Source organism: Trachemys scripta, chromosome 7 (genome assembly GCF_013100865.1).
Source record: "Trachemys scripta elegans isolate TJP31775 chromosome 7, CAS_Tse_1.0, whole genome shotgun sequence".
In the NCBI taxonomy this organism is placed as follows: domain Eukaryota; kingdom Metazoa; phylum Chordata; order Testudines; family Emydidae; genus Trachemys; species Trachemys scripta.
The window spans coordinates 113,154,379-113,173,336 of NC_048304.1; the positions used below are offsets into that span (position 1 = coordinate 113,154,379).

The 18,958-nt window shown below is 38.2% G+C and overlaps 1 protein-coding gene across 2 annotated transcripts in view; it reads left to right on the top strand.

Moving 5' to 3' along the window:
• GFRA1 (GDNF family receptor alpha 1) overlaps window positions 1–18,046 on the top strand; it is a 185,269-nt gene extending 167,223 nt beyond the window's left edge. For both annotated transcript variants that reach the window (XM_034776825.1, XM_034776826.1), the window contains exons 8-9: window positions 14,756–14,809; window positions 16,147–18,046. In XM_034776825.1, the coding sequence (XP_034632716.1) occupies window positions 14,756–14,809; window positions 16,147–16,308 (216 nt within the window). In that variant the 3' untranslated portion in view covers window positions 16,309–18,046. The remainder of the gene's footprint in view (window positions 1–14,755; window positions 14,810–16,146) is intronic.
• Window positions 18,047–18,958: the final 912 nt, after the last annotated feature.

Consider the following 18,958-nt stretch of genomic DNA (forward strand, 5'->3'; position numbering starts at 1 on the left):
TACAAAAAAATGGTAAGTAAACCAAATTAAGCGTTTATTTGGAACCCTGCATTATTATAATTAATATTTATTGTTTATATTGTCGTAGCTTCTCCAAGCCACAGCCCCATTGTGGTAGGCAGTGTACAAATATAGCGCAGGGAGACCCTTTCCCAAAGAACTTACAGTCTGAGACCTCAAGCCTGCAAAGACCTAAGCCTGTGCTTAATTTTGTGCACTGTGAACTGTCCATTGATGTCTAACTTTAGACACCAAATTTGGCTATTTCTATTGTTGGCTGAATCAATGTTAAGAATATTATGGAGTTGAAAAGTCCTCCGTTCAGGTATATGATGTTTTGTATTTCATAATTTTTTTTCTAGAAAAATGGGACAAATGACCTAATCTTACCTTCTCAACTGAAAATTGGTTTAGGATACAGCAAATATCAAACATGCATCTTCATCACCTGTTCTCCACATACTCTAAAACAAATCCTAATGAGCTACTAATGGCTTTGATTACCTAAACTGACAGATTCTGCAAAGTGATGGAAGTTTCAACAGTGCTTAGCATCTCTATCATATTTCATCCTGGTCCCATGACCACATTTCCCCCTCCAGCACGAAGTTTGTAATCTATCTTCTGAAGCACTAAATGTCTTCATCATACTGGCAGCCACAATGTGCCAAGTACTAGAATGCCAGCCCTGAACCATAATGTCCCTTTTTAAAGTGCTCTCTTATGCTATTGAAAAGATCCTCCCTTTTGAATAAAATGGAAGCAGAACAAATCTCGACAGTAGTCATGGGAAAAATTACACTCTCAAGAAACAATAACCTGGATGAATTCTGTCTGTCTACGTGATATCATTGCTTACCCATTAATCTCTCCTTCCAATGACATGTACATCACCTCTCGATTCCAGATATTCCGTAACTCCCTTTAATCACTAGTCCCTTTTCTACTCATCCTCTATCTTTCTATCTCTTCCTCTGTTCCTCTCTTCTCCTTTCTTGCAGCTCTCTTACTTTACCTTTGCGTATCCACTTAAGAAATCCTCCAGATCACACTGTTAAGAAATTCACTCCAGTGTTGAGGCTGAGTACAACGCTCTCTGCATGCATGCCCCAAAATAGGAGCTGTGTGTAAGGGCAGGTCGCTTGCTGAGTGGAAGCAGTGCTGTGCCTGTGTAACACAGGAAGGGTCTCCACACCAGCGCTGGCTAGGCTGGCCTGGAGAACTAATCCCCGTAGGTCCAAACCTGCGCTGTTACACTGGTGTAGATTTGGACTAACTCCATTATTACAGTGATGTAAATTCTCTTCAGGTGTACTTTATAACAGAATGTTATTGTTTATATACATGGCATTTTTATCAGTCATTGCACCTATACTTACCTTATTATAAAATAAACTTTAGAAAACAAAAGCCCTTGGTATTATACAAAGGATAAGATGAACATTCTTTCATTAAACACAATAACAACATGGGAATAGTTTCCTTCCCACAACCAGCAGTAAATGAAAGAAATAGAGTGGAATCCATAAATGACTAAAATAGAATAAAAACTTAAAAACAGTCATTCTAAACTATACATTGAAATTATTGTATCACGAGCTGTAAAGGTAGCATAGGTAGAAGAGCGAAATACATACTTCTTTCATACATGCCTATATCTTCATAGTAGTTGAGCCAGGTTTATAGGAGAGAAAATGAAACACAGCTTTTTAACCAAATTGGCTAAGATACACACTTAATAAAAAGCATTAATGCTAACAAAGATGTGAATATAAATATGTTTTTATTCTGCATTTAACCTGTCTGCTCATTTTACCTATAGTCTTCAGTGCACATTTACAATCAAATACTGGAAATAAATCAAATCTCTGTTATTCCCTACTGACCTTTTCTCCCATGACTTCTAATCAGCTGCCTCACTTGAATAATAGATCTCTGCACTACCCTTAAACCATTCTACTCAACCACTTTTTTCAATCTATTATTCAGTTCTGTCACCCATTTTAGTCCCTCACCTTCAAAATCAATGGGAGTTTGAAGTGTTGTTTATTTTATTCTTTACTTTGGAGAATAAGATCCTAAATATTTCATACAGGATCCTGGTACTAATCAGTGGATTGGCCTCAACCATTCTTCCTCATGTTAAACCCTCCTGTGTGCTTAGCTTGCTCTGTGAGCCACAAATAAACAGACTGTTGTGCTGAATGCAGGATTTTTTTTTCATAGGTTCACACAGCATGTATATCCTGAAGAATTATAGGATTATCCTTCCCGATAGGTTTTTGAAAACAGAATGAGGTAGTCAGGGCACTAATTTACTAAGTGCTGTATTTTACTGTGTATTTCTTCTGTCAGAGAGTTGTTACCTTTTCAGAAGGCTCAATTTGGTGCTAATGGCCAGAAATTTCAAGTTAGAGGTTCAGAGCTAAGCACACATACATTTGTGTGTGCCTAATTGAGGCACACCAATCTTTGATGTATATGTGTGACTCAGGTATGTCCATATGGTGAGTTTGATGCCTAGATGACCATGTGCCATGACAAATACCTGATTTGTGCAAGCAAGTTGAGTAATTGGGCTTATAAACTAAGCATGCACAGATGAATGCAATACAGTTACAAGCATCTAACTCTGAAAACCTAACCCTAAATTTGTGTCTTCAATTTGTGTATACATGCAAAAATTTACAATAATCATATGCTAAACAAATGTAATTGTTCATTGTACTCTTTACTATTGGCTGCCTCCCACCAAAATGTGATGGCATAAAAAAAATGTTGAAAAAGTTGAATGTGTATACATTAATTTCTTTAGGGTCTTTTGGAATTAAATGTTCTATATAAATGTAAAATCTTATTTGTGCACTTGAATCATGTACACCCTTAATTGTCCAATTTTGCATACATTTGCTGGGGGGTTGTGTGTGCAAGAAGCTGTGTGCACAAAACTGTAGATGCAAATTTAGAGGGCATTTTTGAAAATTTAGTGTTTTTTTTTTAATACAGATATGAACCCTGATCAGCCTGTGGTATACTTGTCCCTGTAGCAGAATCATGTTCTTATCAGGAGTCATCTGGCCCATAAATAATTGTAATGAAGATTTTTGTTTGTGATTAGATGTGAGGATATAGTCATGATTATTGCAGACGAGGAATGAAGGTCATTATTTATAAATAGACACAAGTGAACTGGTTCAGTTAAAATCAGCTCCACTCTATACCTAGAATGTGAGTTTAATGAGGGTAGTATACGGCTCAGGGATTGATAATGGGCAAGGTCCTTTCACCTTTAGGTTGCTGGTCAAAGTCCAGTCTACACTGGTAATTAGCAATAGTTAGCACCTGAAGGCAGTTTGCTGGGTGGTCTGTGAGAGATGAACTTTGCTCCCTAGCAACTGAATTTGTGGTCAAGACCAGGATACTTAAGTATGCCAATGCCTAACTTTTAGGCACCTAGACAAGCACAAGAACAACACCGCGATCCACAAAGCGTCGGCTAGGCGTGTAGGCTCCCTCTATGCTGAATGGTGAGAGAGAGGCACCTGAGAATGTGGATCCATAAACTCAACACAATAGGCAGGAAACCGCCTACGCTAACCAATGGGAGAAGCCGGAGAAGATAGGCACTCCCCCCACCTAATTTGTGTGCAGTGCCCAATCCAGTAGGCATGCTCAGATTTCACCTAGATCTACACAAAATGGTTGGGGAAGTGCCTCCCTTATAACCGGTAGCCCAGTGGTTAGTGCACTCACCTGGAATATCAGAGCCCTCTGGATCTTTTCCCTATTGTGCCTGATATGAAAAAGAGATTTGAGCTGGCCTCTGTCACCTCTCAGCTGAGTGCCCTAACCACTGGGCTAGAGTCATCTCTCTTGCACATTTCATATTTAATTATTCAATTATAATTAAAACACTCTGACTAGGAGAGATTGAGGATTCAATATTTCAGAATATTTCATAAACTAGTGATTAGGGCACTCACCTGAGAGGTGGCAGATCCCTGCTGAAATCCCATCACCTTATCAGGAGGAATGGGGATTTGAGCCAGTCTCCCACATGCTGGGTGAGTGCTCTAACCATTGGGCTAAACATTATAAGGAAGAGGGTCCTCCTTTCCCACAGCTGATTTGTGTGAGTTAGGCAGCCTCTGAGCACACCTGGATTGGGTCCCTTCCACGAATTAGGCATTGTCTTTCCCTGGTCCATGGATTGCTCTGGGTCTTAGGTAGGAGATAGGTGCATGGGCACCTAAAGGAAGGCAGCATTTTGCATGCTGAGAGGCAGAAACAGGAAACTTTTATTGCAAAAATGTAGGCACTGAGTAAATTTAGGTGCCTAAAGAGGTAGCCGGCAGCCGGGCAGGAATTCTGTGGATTGCAGTGGCACCTAAAACTGGGATTTAGGTGCCTCACCCCCAGATTTAGTACCTGAGTACCTTTGTGGATCCAGGCCCAAGTGTCCACACTACAAAAAACACTACTACACTTAGTAGTGCTTTTTTGGTAGTCTCAACAAAGAGGCCAAGGACTAAGCAGAGTACAGAGATTTGAACTACCAGCTGCTCCCTCCAGCTCTGGATCGAGATAGTTGTGCTGACTGTGATGTACTTGACTCATGACTAAATTGAAGAGTCATAGAAGATTAGGGTTGGAAGAGACCTCAGGTGGTCATCTAGTCCAACCCCTTGCTCAAGGCAGGACCAACCCCAACTAAATCATCCCAGCCAGGTCTTTGTCAAGCCAGGCCTTTCTCCACAGCTGTCAGTCAAACACTTACACACACATACACACACACACACGTGCATATTCACCTAAAAAAACATAAATAAATGCCTTACAGTGAATTTTTTAGAAGATACAGAAGTATTCGTATAGCTCCTGCACATTCAGGAAAACATTTGCCCCAACAATCCTTTAAACAAGGTCCTCTTCAGGTAGTCCACTCGAGTCTACACTGCAGCATGTATGTGCTAGTAGAACCTCATAATTTCTCTGCAGGCCCCCCAGCCCAAAAGATGTTAAAATTTGGTGTATATTGCACCTTCAAAGATTTACCTCCTGGAGGCCACCAAGGAATTACAAAATCTCTGAGCACATGAGATCTTTCCTGTCTTGCCAGAGCAGTGAATCTCAAAGAGAAAGAAAGCTGGAAAGAAACATCTGAAACACTATGGGATTTTATAATCATATGCTCATAAATCTTTGGCCTCTCTGATGAGACTCACTGCCAGAGGTGACAATTAGTGCCTTTTTTATACATGGAACCTATGCAAAATATTAGGATTTGTCTATTTATAATACTTAAATTTTTCTGCATTACATTATTCTGCTTGAATATAAGCTTTCCATCATTTCTGTGGATGATTTGGGCGATGAAACAAAACAGAATTGAACATAATTGAACATAATTTTGCATAATCTGATAATTATTTGTGTAATCTGATTATCATGGACTCATAATTTTCCAAAATGTGATGCATAATTGCTAAGAATTTAAAATGCCCATTCATTTTGTTTGTATACATACACGTGTGTGTGCAGTGAGCATTTTATTTGTGGCAAAAAGTTAACTATGTTGTATAGCACTTTTTTCCCCACAGCAAATTTGAGTAATTATTCATAGCAGATACAAGTAGATGTTAGAAAGTTACAGGTTTTATCCTGCTCCCATATAAGTCAATGTAAAAACTCCTATTGACTTGCATGGTGCAAGATCAAACTCATAAAGAATATGGGAAATAGAAAATTTGGGTATGATTGTGCAAACTCCTACTCTGACAGATATTTCCCACTCACTCAAATAGCTCCATTGACTTCAGTGAGGCTGTTTGTATGAGAGAGGATTGTTCCTGTGTAATACTGGAGACAGACCAAGTCCTTGGGGTGAAATCCTGGCCCACTGAAGTGAATAGAAGTGTTGCCATTCACTTCCGTGGGGCCAGGTTTTCATCACTGTCTCAGGGCTCAGTCCTACGCCCATTCAAGTAAAATCATCAAAGTCCTATTGACTCCAGTGGGGGTAGGATGATGCATATATATAAATATAAGGCCACTTCACTGCCTGGCATTAGTATTAAATTACAAGCTCCATACTGCAGGCATCCATTTTATAGTTTGTTACAAAGCTGACAGGGCAGCTCAAGGGACAGTTTAACAAATGGAGGGCAGTTGATAGAACTTATTGGACTGATTTAACTTTTTTTTTGGTCCTCACTTAAATCCTTTGGAACATGAGTATGAGTATATGGTAGAAAATAAAATGTTCACAAGGAGTATTAGCATGATATTAGTTTTACTTTCAATAATTAAAGTGATCTAGGAATTTAATAACCCAGAATACCAATGGTAAGTATGAATGTCTCACCGGAAAATGATGGGGAAAGATTCATTGAAGGTAGCATTATTCTAATGAAAATAAGAATAAATTATTACAGGTAGCGCTGGTAGCCTAACACTTCCCATTTATAAGAGCCTGTTTTCAATGGCTTATAACTTTGCTAAAACCTTCCCTGTTTGGGCTGAAATTTTCTATGCTGGATTTTTGCTTCTGGCTGATTTCTTTTCATGTCTATTGCCTTCTCATTGTCAGAAAATGCAGGTTATTCCTGTTAAAGTCTTACCTGCATCAGCTTTATTTCATTCTTTAAAAAGTTAATGTTCCTTCCTCCTATATAATGAGCGATTTTATTCTGAATGGTATTTTTAATGCTAAAAATTAGTTTAAGTACCTAGCAAGTGCGACTTGTACACTAAGGCCCCAACTCCGTAATTGTCTGTGCCTAATTGCAGACTTAGGGCCTTTAAAACACTTTTTTCTCCATACAGCTTTAATAAAAAAAAGTATTTCTATGTCACCTCATGGGAGTGGATTGTTTGGGACCATAAATGCAAAATTCAACAGTTGTTCTAAATCATAGTTGCTCAAGATTTGAATTATTTTTATAAAGCAATGCCTAAATCATGTTGGTGATTTAATAAAACTTCCCAACAGGGATAGTCACAGAAGTACAGATGTAGCAAAACAAATATACTTGCATTCAGGTGTGTACGCATTCATAGTTGCCAATTTTACTATATAGATAATCTTATCTTAGTATCTGCAGTTTTCCCAGTTACTTCCTATACTTACTATAGGAAATATCGTGAATGCTTCCATTTAATTATCTAAGGTTTTCTTCGAGGGAATTGTCAGGTTTTTAAAGTTGACCACTATATTCTGTGTGTGCGCACATGCTCACAGTATGTACACATGCACATATACATAGATTTACTATATGGTTAATAAATGCGAAAATCATCAACAATTTAGTCTGTTAAAAAAGACTCGGTCAGTAGGTTCTCTAGACAAATGTTTATGACAATTCTTTTCCCCTTAGCATTTCGGATGGAATGTAGTGCTCAAGAAAGAAGCACTAATATCCATTGCTTAAGCCAGGCATCATTCTGGAGAACAGCGTCTTGTACAAGCACCACAACAGCTGCTCAGGTCTGTCCACAGACAGATGTTCAAACAAGCCAGCTTGCTTGGTTGCAGAAATGCATGTTGCCTTTCCTCTGGTCCTGCTTCTGGAGTCTGGTGGCAACTCGTGGTCTCGTTTTCCCACTCTGCCTTCCCCCTCCATTGGCAGCGTGGGACTGTGTACATATCATATAGCCAGCCTTAGCAGGCAACTGGCTTGCTTCCCCACCCAGCTCTCAGTGCAGCTGAATCCTGACCTGCTATGACACTCCTAGGCCTTTCTTAAGCAGACACTCCCAATAGTGAACAATCATGTCAAACTGTGCTGAGATTTTGTGATAAATGTGAATGGGAACTTGCTTGTGATTAGCGCATTTAACGTGTAACCTCTCACGGGATATGTGGATTTACTGAAAGCAGGAGTATCACTAGTGCTTAGACATGTGGGGTGAAATCCTGGCCCCCAGTAAAGTCAATGGGTTCAGGATTTCAACCGTGGAGTTTCTTTATTTTAAAGTTAAAATATGACTGTGGCTTTTAAACAGGAGTTTAATCGCTTTATATTCACTTTTGTTTTCTTTAACTGAATTACAGTGCACAATATCTAGATGCTACTTATAACTGGTATATAAGTCGCTGAGTTGGTGGCAGTAGAGAATCACTGGGAAGATGGATTTTAATAATAAAATCCCAAAGTACTAGATTTTGGATTACATGGTGTTCAGTGTTATAGCTGAGGGGAAAAAAAATCCAAGGAGCCTAAGTTGTTAGGATATTAGGCTAGCAAAAGTTATTTGCCCTATGCTTTTTAGTATTCTCTTTTCTTCTCTGCCTTTCGTAATGCAAAAATGTTTCCTTGAGGCATATCCATAAAAAGACAATAGTAGGAACCTTGCACAATATCCCCTAAAAATAGGAAACAAGAATCTAGGGCTATATAAAGTCATTTACCTCAAATAAATGAGTGAGTGAAAAGGAAAGCAAACCCAGAACTAGTTACTATACACCATGTAAGGTTAGATATTCAGAAGATCCTAGGTCAATCATTTTTGGCGGACTATCTGTGTATTACATTCTGTACTGTGTTCACTCAAAAACTAACCGCTTGAAAAGCGGTTTGAAGATCTGTGTATCTGGCCATGCATAGTCAGGAAGGATTTGTTTTCCATAGACTCCTGAGACAGATATCTATCATCTGGTCGCACAGCTCTTAGTTGCCTTACTCCTAAAACTCGAGCACAAAAATTTCACTCAAAAACAAAAAGCAGGATGCCCTGTGCAGAGTGGGAAAGGGAACTTTGCAGGTAATCTGCCTTCCCTGGGCTTTATGAATATTCTGTGCCCTGATAAGAGAGGGTTAGAGAAATGAGCCAGGTTTCAGCTGCCTATTGGCATTGGAATGCATGCACGTATAAGAAAACTTACTACGTATTTTGTAAGATACTTACTATGTATTTTGTTCCTAGCATTGAAGACTGATACCAGAAATGTTTTGGTAATATCTACCATTAAAATGTACTTACTGTACCAAATGAGATGATACTGTTAAGCAAAGTGACCACACATAAATTCATGCTCCAAGGTAGCATCTTTGGGGCTGATTCAGAAAAAAAAAGTCTGGCTTCTTCATGGTGAGAATCTACAAAGCATAAATAGCGTTACACCAGGCTGTGAGGCACAGAATTCAGAATTATTGTATGCTGAGTTAGATCCTTATTTTAGAATACTCTGCCTCTGACATGGCACTTCGCTTATTTTCCCGGCTAAACGTAATTTATATTGCAGCATACTGTTGTACCACTGTACTAAAAAGAAAATACTATTGACAAGTGTGATAGATGCAGCTAGCACTTAGTGAGTGCAGAAGAGTTAAACTGATTGCATCTTTACACTCTGTGCATTTTTCTGTTTATTGTTTGTGTCCTGCTGTTAGGAAAACAGGTTGGTTGCATAGTAAATCTCTAATCAACAGTAGAAAAGAACAAAAAGAACACATCATGTCATTTGTTATGAATATTTCAGGAGTCGGGTCAGCCAGAGGGTGTTTGGGGAGATTTTTTCTTCTCTTTTTTTTTTTTTTTTTTTTTTTTAAACCTTGTTAATATGCTTATAGCTAGCCAAGAATTTGAAAGGATGGCAAAGCCACACCCATTAAAATGACCTGAAAACAAGCATGAAATATATGTCTCTGTCTTAGTTATAGCTATATTGCTTATCACCATAGTCCCTAAGCAATGAGGCCTGTAAAGTACATATTCCCTCATGAAACCTGAAGACCAAACTATCAGAGAAGTACTGGTGTGCAGGATCATCTGCTCATTCTGTGCCTCTTACTCTTCAGGCTGAGGACGCCATTGCTCCCTTCTTTTCCCAAATTAAAACTCACTTTGGTTTGGAACAGTCCACAAGTGGACCTCTAACGCACGTTGAATAACCTAGATGAACATTACACTGTATGTGAAACAAAATTACTGTCCTACAAGCCATAAAACCGGTGGCCTCCCAAGCTCAGACCCATGGGCTTGGGTGGGCTTGAGAGCCCAAGCCGCAACATCCACACTATTGTTTTCAGTGTGCTAGCTCAAGCTGAGCTAGCACACGTCTCCCAGCTGTAATGTGGACATAGGCTATGTAGCAGTACCGCGTGCCTTCCAGGGAAACAGTTATTTGCTCTGCTTGCTCTGGTTCTCCTTCCTCTCCAGGAAGAGCATCTGTCAGCTCTCTGCTGGGCCTGGGCTGGGAAGCTTTCTGTACCAGCCAGGACATTGGTCTCAGGACATTGGCTTGGGCACGGTCCCTTATGGGGGGCGGAGGGAGTTGTTTAAAACCCTGAGACTGCCCAAGCTAAACTAAGACTCCTGATAGATGTGCAGTGTAATGAAAATTTCATCAGAGTTCATGACTGTTCAAATTCTTAAATATGAATCTTTGCTTTTCTACCATAGTAACTAGGTTATTTACAAAATGAGGGGGCATGTTTTACAAAACATAAAAGGGTAACTCAGCACAAGACTGATGACAAAAGACAAAACTGAGGCAGCTTCTTAAGACTGGCCAGATTTCTGAGTCCAACCAAACAGGAATTTCCTGCAAAGCCACAGTTATCAGTCAACCCATCCCAAACCTTCTTAATCATTCCTTGCTGGATGGGCTTTCAGAACTGTAGTTAAACAAAGTTACTGCTTGTTTTTATAGTAACAAAAGGAAAAGGTGTATAATAATTTGGAGGTTTTTTAGGTCAGTCAATCTATTACCTGTAACTATCATTCTACATTCAGCAGTAGATTACAGCTGAGTGTATGAATCGTTAGGAGATTTGATTTTAGCCAGTAACACAGATCCCAGACCTCTTTTCTTTAGAATTATTTTAAAACTTCTTTTCCATCAATTTTTTTACAAGCCCAATTCTGCTCTCATTTCAGTCAGTAAAAAAAATTCTCTTGAATGTTCTTATGGCCCTATGTGAAGACTGAAAATATGTCTAATTTTGAAATATGCAGGAGAACCTCAGAGTTATAAATCCCTCGGGAATGGAGGTTGTTCGTAACTCTGAAATGTTCATAACTCATAAAATGTTCTTTCAAAAGTTGACAACTGAACATTGACTTAATACAGCTTTGAAACTTTACTATGCAGAAGAAAAATGCTGCTCTTAACCATCTTAATTTAAATAAAACAAGCACAGAAACAGTTTCCTACCTTGTCAAATCCTTTTTTAAACATTCCTTTTATTTATTTTTTAATAGTTTACATTTAACACAGCACTGTACTGTTTTGTTTTGTGGGTTTTTTTTGTTTTTGTTTTTTGTCTCTGCTGCCTGACTGCATACTTCTGATCCAAATAGGGTGTGTGGATGACTGATCAGTTCGGAACTCTGGTGTTAGTAACTCTGAAGTTCTACTGTAGTCTTATTAGTCAGTTGTGTGTTTTATTTTATCTTTACTCTGACTGAAAAATCTTAATACTTAGGGACAAACCCTGTTCCTGTGTACCAGGCCTGGAATTACACTGTCCTGAGGAGATCTTTGAGGCTGGGGATGACATTTACAGTAGCCTGTGTAAGACAGAGCTGTGTTTCCCCCAAAGCCTCCTGCATCTTGAGGTGCAGAATTTCCCCTGCCAGAACTGCACTCTGCAGCATGCAAGGGATGCAAACCTCTTTATCTTGTGCACCTCTACCTCGATATAACGCTGTCCTCGGGAGCCAAAAAATCTTACCGTGTTATAGGTGAAACTGTGTTCTATTGAACTTGCTTTGATCCACTGGAATGCACAGCCCCGCCCCCCCCGGAGCACTGCTTTACTGCATTATATCCGAATTCGTGTTATATCAGGTCGCGTTATATCAAGGTAGAGGTATATAAGATTTGGGGATATTTTATAGATGAACAGATAATGGGGCTCCACATCATTTCTCATTTTTGTGTGTGAGTGCATGTGCGTCAAGACCATCAGTAGGTCTGAGTCCTGACTTGGCCCCCCAAGTAAAGCACTCCTTTCCTGTGAAGCATTGCACCATCTGTTTTGCTGTGTTCTCTTCTCTTTGTGTCTAGGAGTGGGGCAGGAAGGATTTTCCCGTTAGCATGTAATTATTGATATAAGCTTCCCATAGTGTACTCTTCTGCCTACAGGTTCTTTCCCTGCCCCCTCCACCCCCAAAATTACTTGTGATTTAGTGATACACTATTGTATTTTAGTAGTGCAGCCTATGCCAGCATTTCCATTATAACCATTTTTTCAGGTTTATAACTCAGCAGTAAAAATCTACTCTTCCAATTTGAAACTTGGCAGATAAAGCCTGGAAGCTAATTTTTTTCTTGCAAACCCACCCTCCCTCACTACAAAAAATAAAGAAGGTGTAGTGTTGTTTTATTTTTGAATTACAGACATTATCCCTTACACTCTGATGGGAGAAAAGGCCACTTTATTATTAAAATTACTTTCTTAAAATCCAAAAGAAGAAAGGAACTTCTGTTCTACTTGAAGCAGGTGAATAAATGTATTGATTGTTGTTAAAATGCTCCTCATGAAATATATAGGTAACTCTTCCCAATTTAAAGCTAGTGAATGATGATCAAAATTATTGAAAAGCTTTTGTTGTTGATTTGGGATTCTACCTGATAATTGTTGATTTCACCCTAAAAACAGTTTTTTTCTAAAATGCAAATATACTTTCTGTGCTGCACTGGTTATGTTTCTTTTCGAGATCAATGTAGTGGAAGAGGAACATGACCTTGTTCTCTCTTTTCATTTTTGAGAGCTATATTAAGTCTTAAGAAAAGATAAAATTTAATCCTTGGTATAGAGCAGAAGCTAATTAGAAATAGTAGTGTCCTAAATGGTGCAGTATTCTGTAACCCAGGCCAGGCATAGCTACTAGGAAATACACATGGACAGTAGACAGAAGCTTGTATAAGGACTTGGGTGTCTAGCACATAGCAAGGAGGTAGAAAATATCAACGAAGGCCTTCTATAATTTGTACTGTAAAATCCAAAGATCCCATCCTATGTTCTTTGGATCTCCACTTTCCCATTTGACTCAGTGGAAGGATGTGGTGAAAAAGAAATGCAGGATTAGGCTCCACTTTGGTTTCTCCTTGCTTTTCATGTTTCCCGTTGCGGCAAGCCAGTGAGGACTGAAATCAGCATTGTTGTCACCAGAGAAAGTCATTTCTAATCTGGCCAATTAGCACTCAAAATTCACTGCCAGTTTTATTTTTTTCAGCTAGAGGCTAGACTCACAAAAGGAATTAGGTGCCTACCTGCCACTTTTGGTGCCTGAATCCCAGAATCAGGCCCCACTGGGATTCACAAAAACCTCAGCTGCTGTTGCTGAACCCTCCACGTGCCAAAACTTGCTTAGCACTGAAATTTTTGAGGTAAAACACAGAGGCCTGTGTTTCTGCCTCTGCACATATGCACTGGAGCCCCACACCTAAGCCCCAGAACAATGCATGGACTGGGGATCATCTCCCTAACTCCCCTGTGGGACCCGACCCAGTAACCATGCTCAGAACTCACCTACTGAATTGGGCCCCTACAGACAAGCTAACAGAAAATGAGACGCAGGATGACATCCCTCATAACTTTTAGCCTGATGGTTAGGATACACACCTGAGATGTTGGAGACCTCTGATTCCAGTCCCCCCTCTGCCTGAGGGGGAAAAAAGGGATTTGAACAGGGATCTGCAACCTCACAAGTGAGTGCCCTAACCACAGAGTCATGGGATATTCTGATGAGGTGCCCCCTCAGGTTCTCTTTTTGAAGCATTTCCACTGTAGATAAATAATGGGGGGGAAATTGAGGCAGAGAAACGAGAGAGAGAGAGAGAGAGAGAAAGAGGGAGAATGACTATATAATTTGGTGGTTGGAGCCTGTGAGGTGGGGCACCTGGTATCTAGTCTCCCTGATCCTCTGACTTCAGTTTGATTTATAGGTACATTCGTTAAAGGAAGTAAATGTTGTTCTGTTTGCATAATCTGGTAACTTTCCAGAACAGACTTTGTGGCTGTAGCACGACACAGAAATTAATATATTTTTATTTTAAAATATTTTTATTGGTCATCTTAACATCTGGATAAAATTCTAACTATTAGCAGAAGTAAAACACTTTGAAATATGGTGTATATTTTCCTAACTGTTAAGAATACACTGGTCAAAGTCCATATTTTCTAGTTAAGATGCACTAGTGTTAATTAATATTTACTGAAAGCATAATCATATTCCATTTTTTTCTACCAGGACCATATGTGTCTTTTACATAGACCCTTGATTACTGACTTGATTTATATGTAGGCATTTCTATGGCACTCATCACAGTAATAGCTGAGTGCCTTATGCCCTTATTCTTACTGGCTTTTTCAAAATGTGTATTTTAAACTCACAGTGGGGATTAAAACTGAAAGGGCTTGTCTACACGGGGACTTAATGCGCTGTAAATCTGCAGTGCACTAGTTTGCCATGCACTAACTGGCAATGTGGACCCAGCTACTGCCCATTAGAAGTTCCTTTGTGTGTTTTGATGAACTACCATTTGAAATATAATGGCTAGCTGCCGTTCTGTAGAGTCACACCCCAGCTTGCCATCCACTAAGGCTCTATGAAGACAAGCCCTGAGATTATATTGTTACTTCAAGACCATTATTTTACTATTTGCTCTTCATTCCTACTCATTTATTATAGAGGCATGTTAATATGAAACCGAACAATCAAGAAGAGCTTATTCAAACAGAAATATCCATATTATGTGTATAAATATACATCTATACTGCGTAACTTTTGCATTTGTCTCTAGGCACAGAAGCGGAAATCCAATGAATCTGTAGACACAGAACTCTGTCTTAATGAGGTAAGAATGTGGATCCTGTTACAGTAGCACTTTATTTTTCATAATACAAATATCAATCTGAAATGTAATAATCCAGGACCCAATCCTGGACTCTTTCCTCAGACAAAATTCCCATCAATATCGTCATGGCTGGGTACCAAGTTATCATAATAAAGGGAGTTTTGCCTGAGTCAGGAGCTCGGGATTGGGCCCAAAGTGTTTGCTACCCTGGTACCATGCATTGGTGAGATAATTACATTTTAATTCCCACATAGTTGTTGGGATTCCCTCTGAGACCTCTTTCCACTCGGCTTCCCAAGAACTGATTTTGCAGGTCAAATAGTAATTAGTGTTTCACCTAGGAAGTGTAATTAGCTAGTAATCTGCAGGAACATGTAATCATATGGCATTTACCAAGTCCCAGAAATACAGCAGATTTCATTTTATGGCTGACAGAATACTGATTTAGGATAAATGAAATGACAGTTATATAATACATTAGGAGCTGGATTGACAGCCCCTGGAGACTTGGAACCTTTCCCTATGCTGTTCCACCAGCCTGCTTCAAACCTGACCGATAAGGACCATCCCTAGAGGTGGAAGATTGACTCTCATGGAAACTAAACTAAGCTGTAACCTTTCTGCTGGCCCAGGGGTTAAAGAATACTCCTTGTGTACTGTCCCGTGTGTACCTGCACATGACCTGCCAATCTGCCCCTAATATTATCCTGTTATTTTACTGTGTGTAATGTACAGCTGCATAAGATATTGCTTTATTGTATGTAGCATTAGTGCACGAAAACACAGGGCATATAACAATCCAGCAACTGGGAAAAGAAACTAAATGGACATTGCTCCTGTTGCTAGGCCAACCCATAAGCCCACTCTGATGATGGTTCCAGTCTTATCTATAGGAATCCAGCAATACTTTGTTTTCAAACAATCCTTGCTGTTGGCTACACAAGACAGACTTCATAGCAAGTCCTGCATCTGCTTTTTAAAAATGAATTTCCATGTTGAACACAGATCTCTTTAAAATATTGCTTGATTTTAGAAGGTTAGATCTTCCAATTAGGTTCTCTCTCAAAGTATGTCATTTTTTATTTATTCTTTTTTTCCCCCACCTGATTACTTTGATGGTGTCCCTTACAAGTGTTTTGATAGTTACTATCAAATTGTATTTTAATACCACTGTCATTTTGATATCCTGTTTTATCCTTCTCATATACTTAAATTCATAATGGTGAAATACATGCAATTGGAGGGGGAGAAACTGACAGGATGAATTTTACATCTAAATATATTAAAGTATAATGAAAAGACTTAACAGTGACCAAGGAAAGTGTTGTCTCTTGCAGAATGCTATTGGGAAGGACAACACAATCAGAGTCTCCACCAGTCACATATCGTCAGAGAATTCATCTGCTCTTCCTACAAGCTTCAGTTTAAGCACACTGCTGATATTGATGACAATTGCACTCTCAATCCCTTTGTTCTTAAGTTCATCAGAAACCTTGTAGCTGCATTACAAAAGGACACGTTAAAAATAAAAATTCTGTTCCCCGTCCTCTGTTGTTTATCTGAAATTCCAGTTCTAGGAGCTGAGTTGAAGCACTCTGCTAAAACAGTTTCATTCAACTGGAATTTTTCTTTTTCTTTCTTTTTCTTTCTTTTTTTTTTTTCTTTAAAGCTTCTCGTGATATTTAGGGGCTTTGTGAGATACTTGATGCAGTGGTACATTCCGAACCCAAAAGGCTTTTGGGAATGCAGTGTTTTAAAGAGACAGTATGTAAATTTGCCTGTAAAGCAATCTGTTTGGATTTTTTATTATTTCAATTCTGGCCTTTTACCTGAGAAGGAAGATGTCAGTTTTCTTAAGATCCTATTTATCTCATTTAATGATTCTGATTTTAAAATTAAATGAACATCAGACTAACGAGGATGCAAGGCTTTTGTCACATGGTGAATGTTCTCCCAGAGAGTGGACTTCATGAAATGTCTTCATTTGATAGATTGCTACTGATGTTTAACTCTTTCAATGTATTAGCATTCTCCTCTTTAAATGTTTATGTAATGTAAGTGGTTCTGCATTCCTTGCTGAGAAACCATTATAAGTCACATACAGGTGTAACGTACATCTTTTAGTTAAAATCTCATAAAAAAACAGTGTGTGATAAACTTTTACTTTTACCAGTACTTCTAAATTTTAATTACATTTAGCCTTAACAAGGGGTGAAAATTCCTTAAATTAACAAGAAGCAATCATTGTGAACACTTCATAATGCTAAATTTATTTAAATTTACAAGGATATACATAATAGAAACAAATTTTGCTAAAGAGTTTCAATTGTACAATTGTTGGTCTTCTATACTTCTATTGTAATAATACAGTCTAGTTATTTTACTGTTGGTTTAATAAAAATGGCATACAATTTATTTCATCTACTAAAACAGCATTATCTGCTTATATTTACATAGTATATCAACTCTAAAAGTTAAAGGCGCTTTATGCCTTAGCTCTCTGATCACACCAGTATAGACTGAAAGTAGGACATAAAACAGAAATGTGAAATTTAAATTGTGTATCATTTCTTATACTGCTAAAATCAACACCTAAAGGGATCATTGCTTCAGTTATGGATACAGTCATGCAAACCTCATCTATGTAAGTAGTTATTACTCACACTAGTACTCCCACTCCAGCCCATGGGACTGCTGGGGTTTGCAAAATTGGACCCATAAATGGTTTAATGGCAGTATTGCCAGTGCACATGATTTAAACACTTTTGTTTTCATTTGGTGACACCAACATCCTGTGCTGAATCATGATGATTTTCTGCAGTATCTGGAAGGGATTTTTTTAAAGCTTTAAATGTCATCAGATAGGCAGCATGTCTCCTAAGGGCTGTCTATATACCTGACTATAGTGGCTTGGTGACTGTTACAAGCAGTTATGTCTAAATGATCAACTGTAATCTGTTTTTGTTTTTATTGAAAGTAAATGATCACTTTGCTAGGCGTAGAGGTCATCACTCTGAATTTATAGTTTTACACTGAAACCTACATGATGTGTTCAGGTTTGGTTGAAATGTCCAGATCATATATTTGCAATAAAAATACAAACTAGAGATCATTGACTTCAGTGCTGCTAGCAATGTGAAAAATATACATCTCACTAACCAATTGTTAAACTATTGGCTGATCCATATTTGGGATTTTTTCTTTTTACCAAGCTAATAAAAGCAGTGCAAAAAATTCTAAAAATTACTTTTGTAGTCTTGGTTATAGTCACATACCATACGATTCAAAGCATTCTCTGACAAACATCTAGAGTACTGTGTTCCACTAAACATAGCAAATTAGACAACATTACTCCTTAATTCTGCACTGATAAAAAAACTTCAAATTATTTTCAAAGGCATCAGAGCTGCTTTTGAAGAAGAAATATATAGTCTATCGTTACTACCAAATCCCCTATGGTTGCTGTTGCTTTTCTTCTAAAAGCTAATCAAATTATTGAAAAATAGTGGCAACAAGAAAAAAGATAATTAGATCCAAGATTTAAAAATTAATTATTTTATGTCAAAAAGAGTTGGAAGTATAATCTATTGAAATGCTAATGCATACAGAATTAAAATTGGAAAGTTCGACATTACCCAGTTAAAAATATTTTCAAAACAAATCCATAAACATTAAAATGGTTAAACCCTTCTTTGATCAACAAAGTTTTCTTTACAATATCATTTATATTCAGCCCATTAGATGTTAAATAATATCTGGAGCTTTAATAATCTGATAGTACAGTGCATACATTTTTTGAAGATTTTATACATTTGTTTTTACTACAACATCTCTATATTATACTGATTATTATAGCTCTGAACCAGTGTGATCCAGAGTAAAAGCAATTGATCACTTAACACTGTAAACAACAACTCTCATTAGCATCTGATAACAAAAGGAATTGTTATCTGGCTTAACAAGAGTCATGTGTATAACACAGAAATAGACTACATTTTGTAAAGCTGGCCATGTCGACCCCATGCAAGAAATAGCACTCTTGTTTTTTTCCTGGATAAATTGAAAGCACACTGGATTCTTAATTAAAAAAAAAATTGCTTATTAAACAAACCAGAGGAAAAAATTACGAGTCTGAGGCTTCAGAGAGGA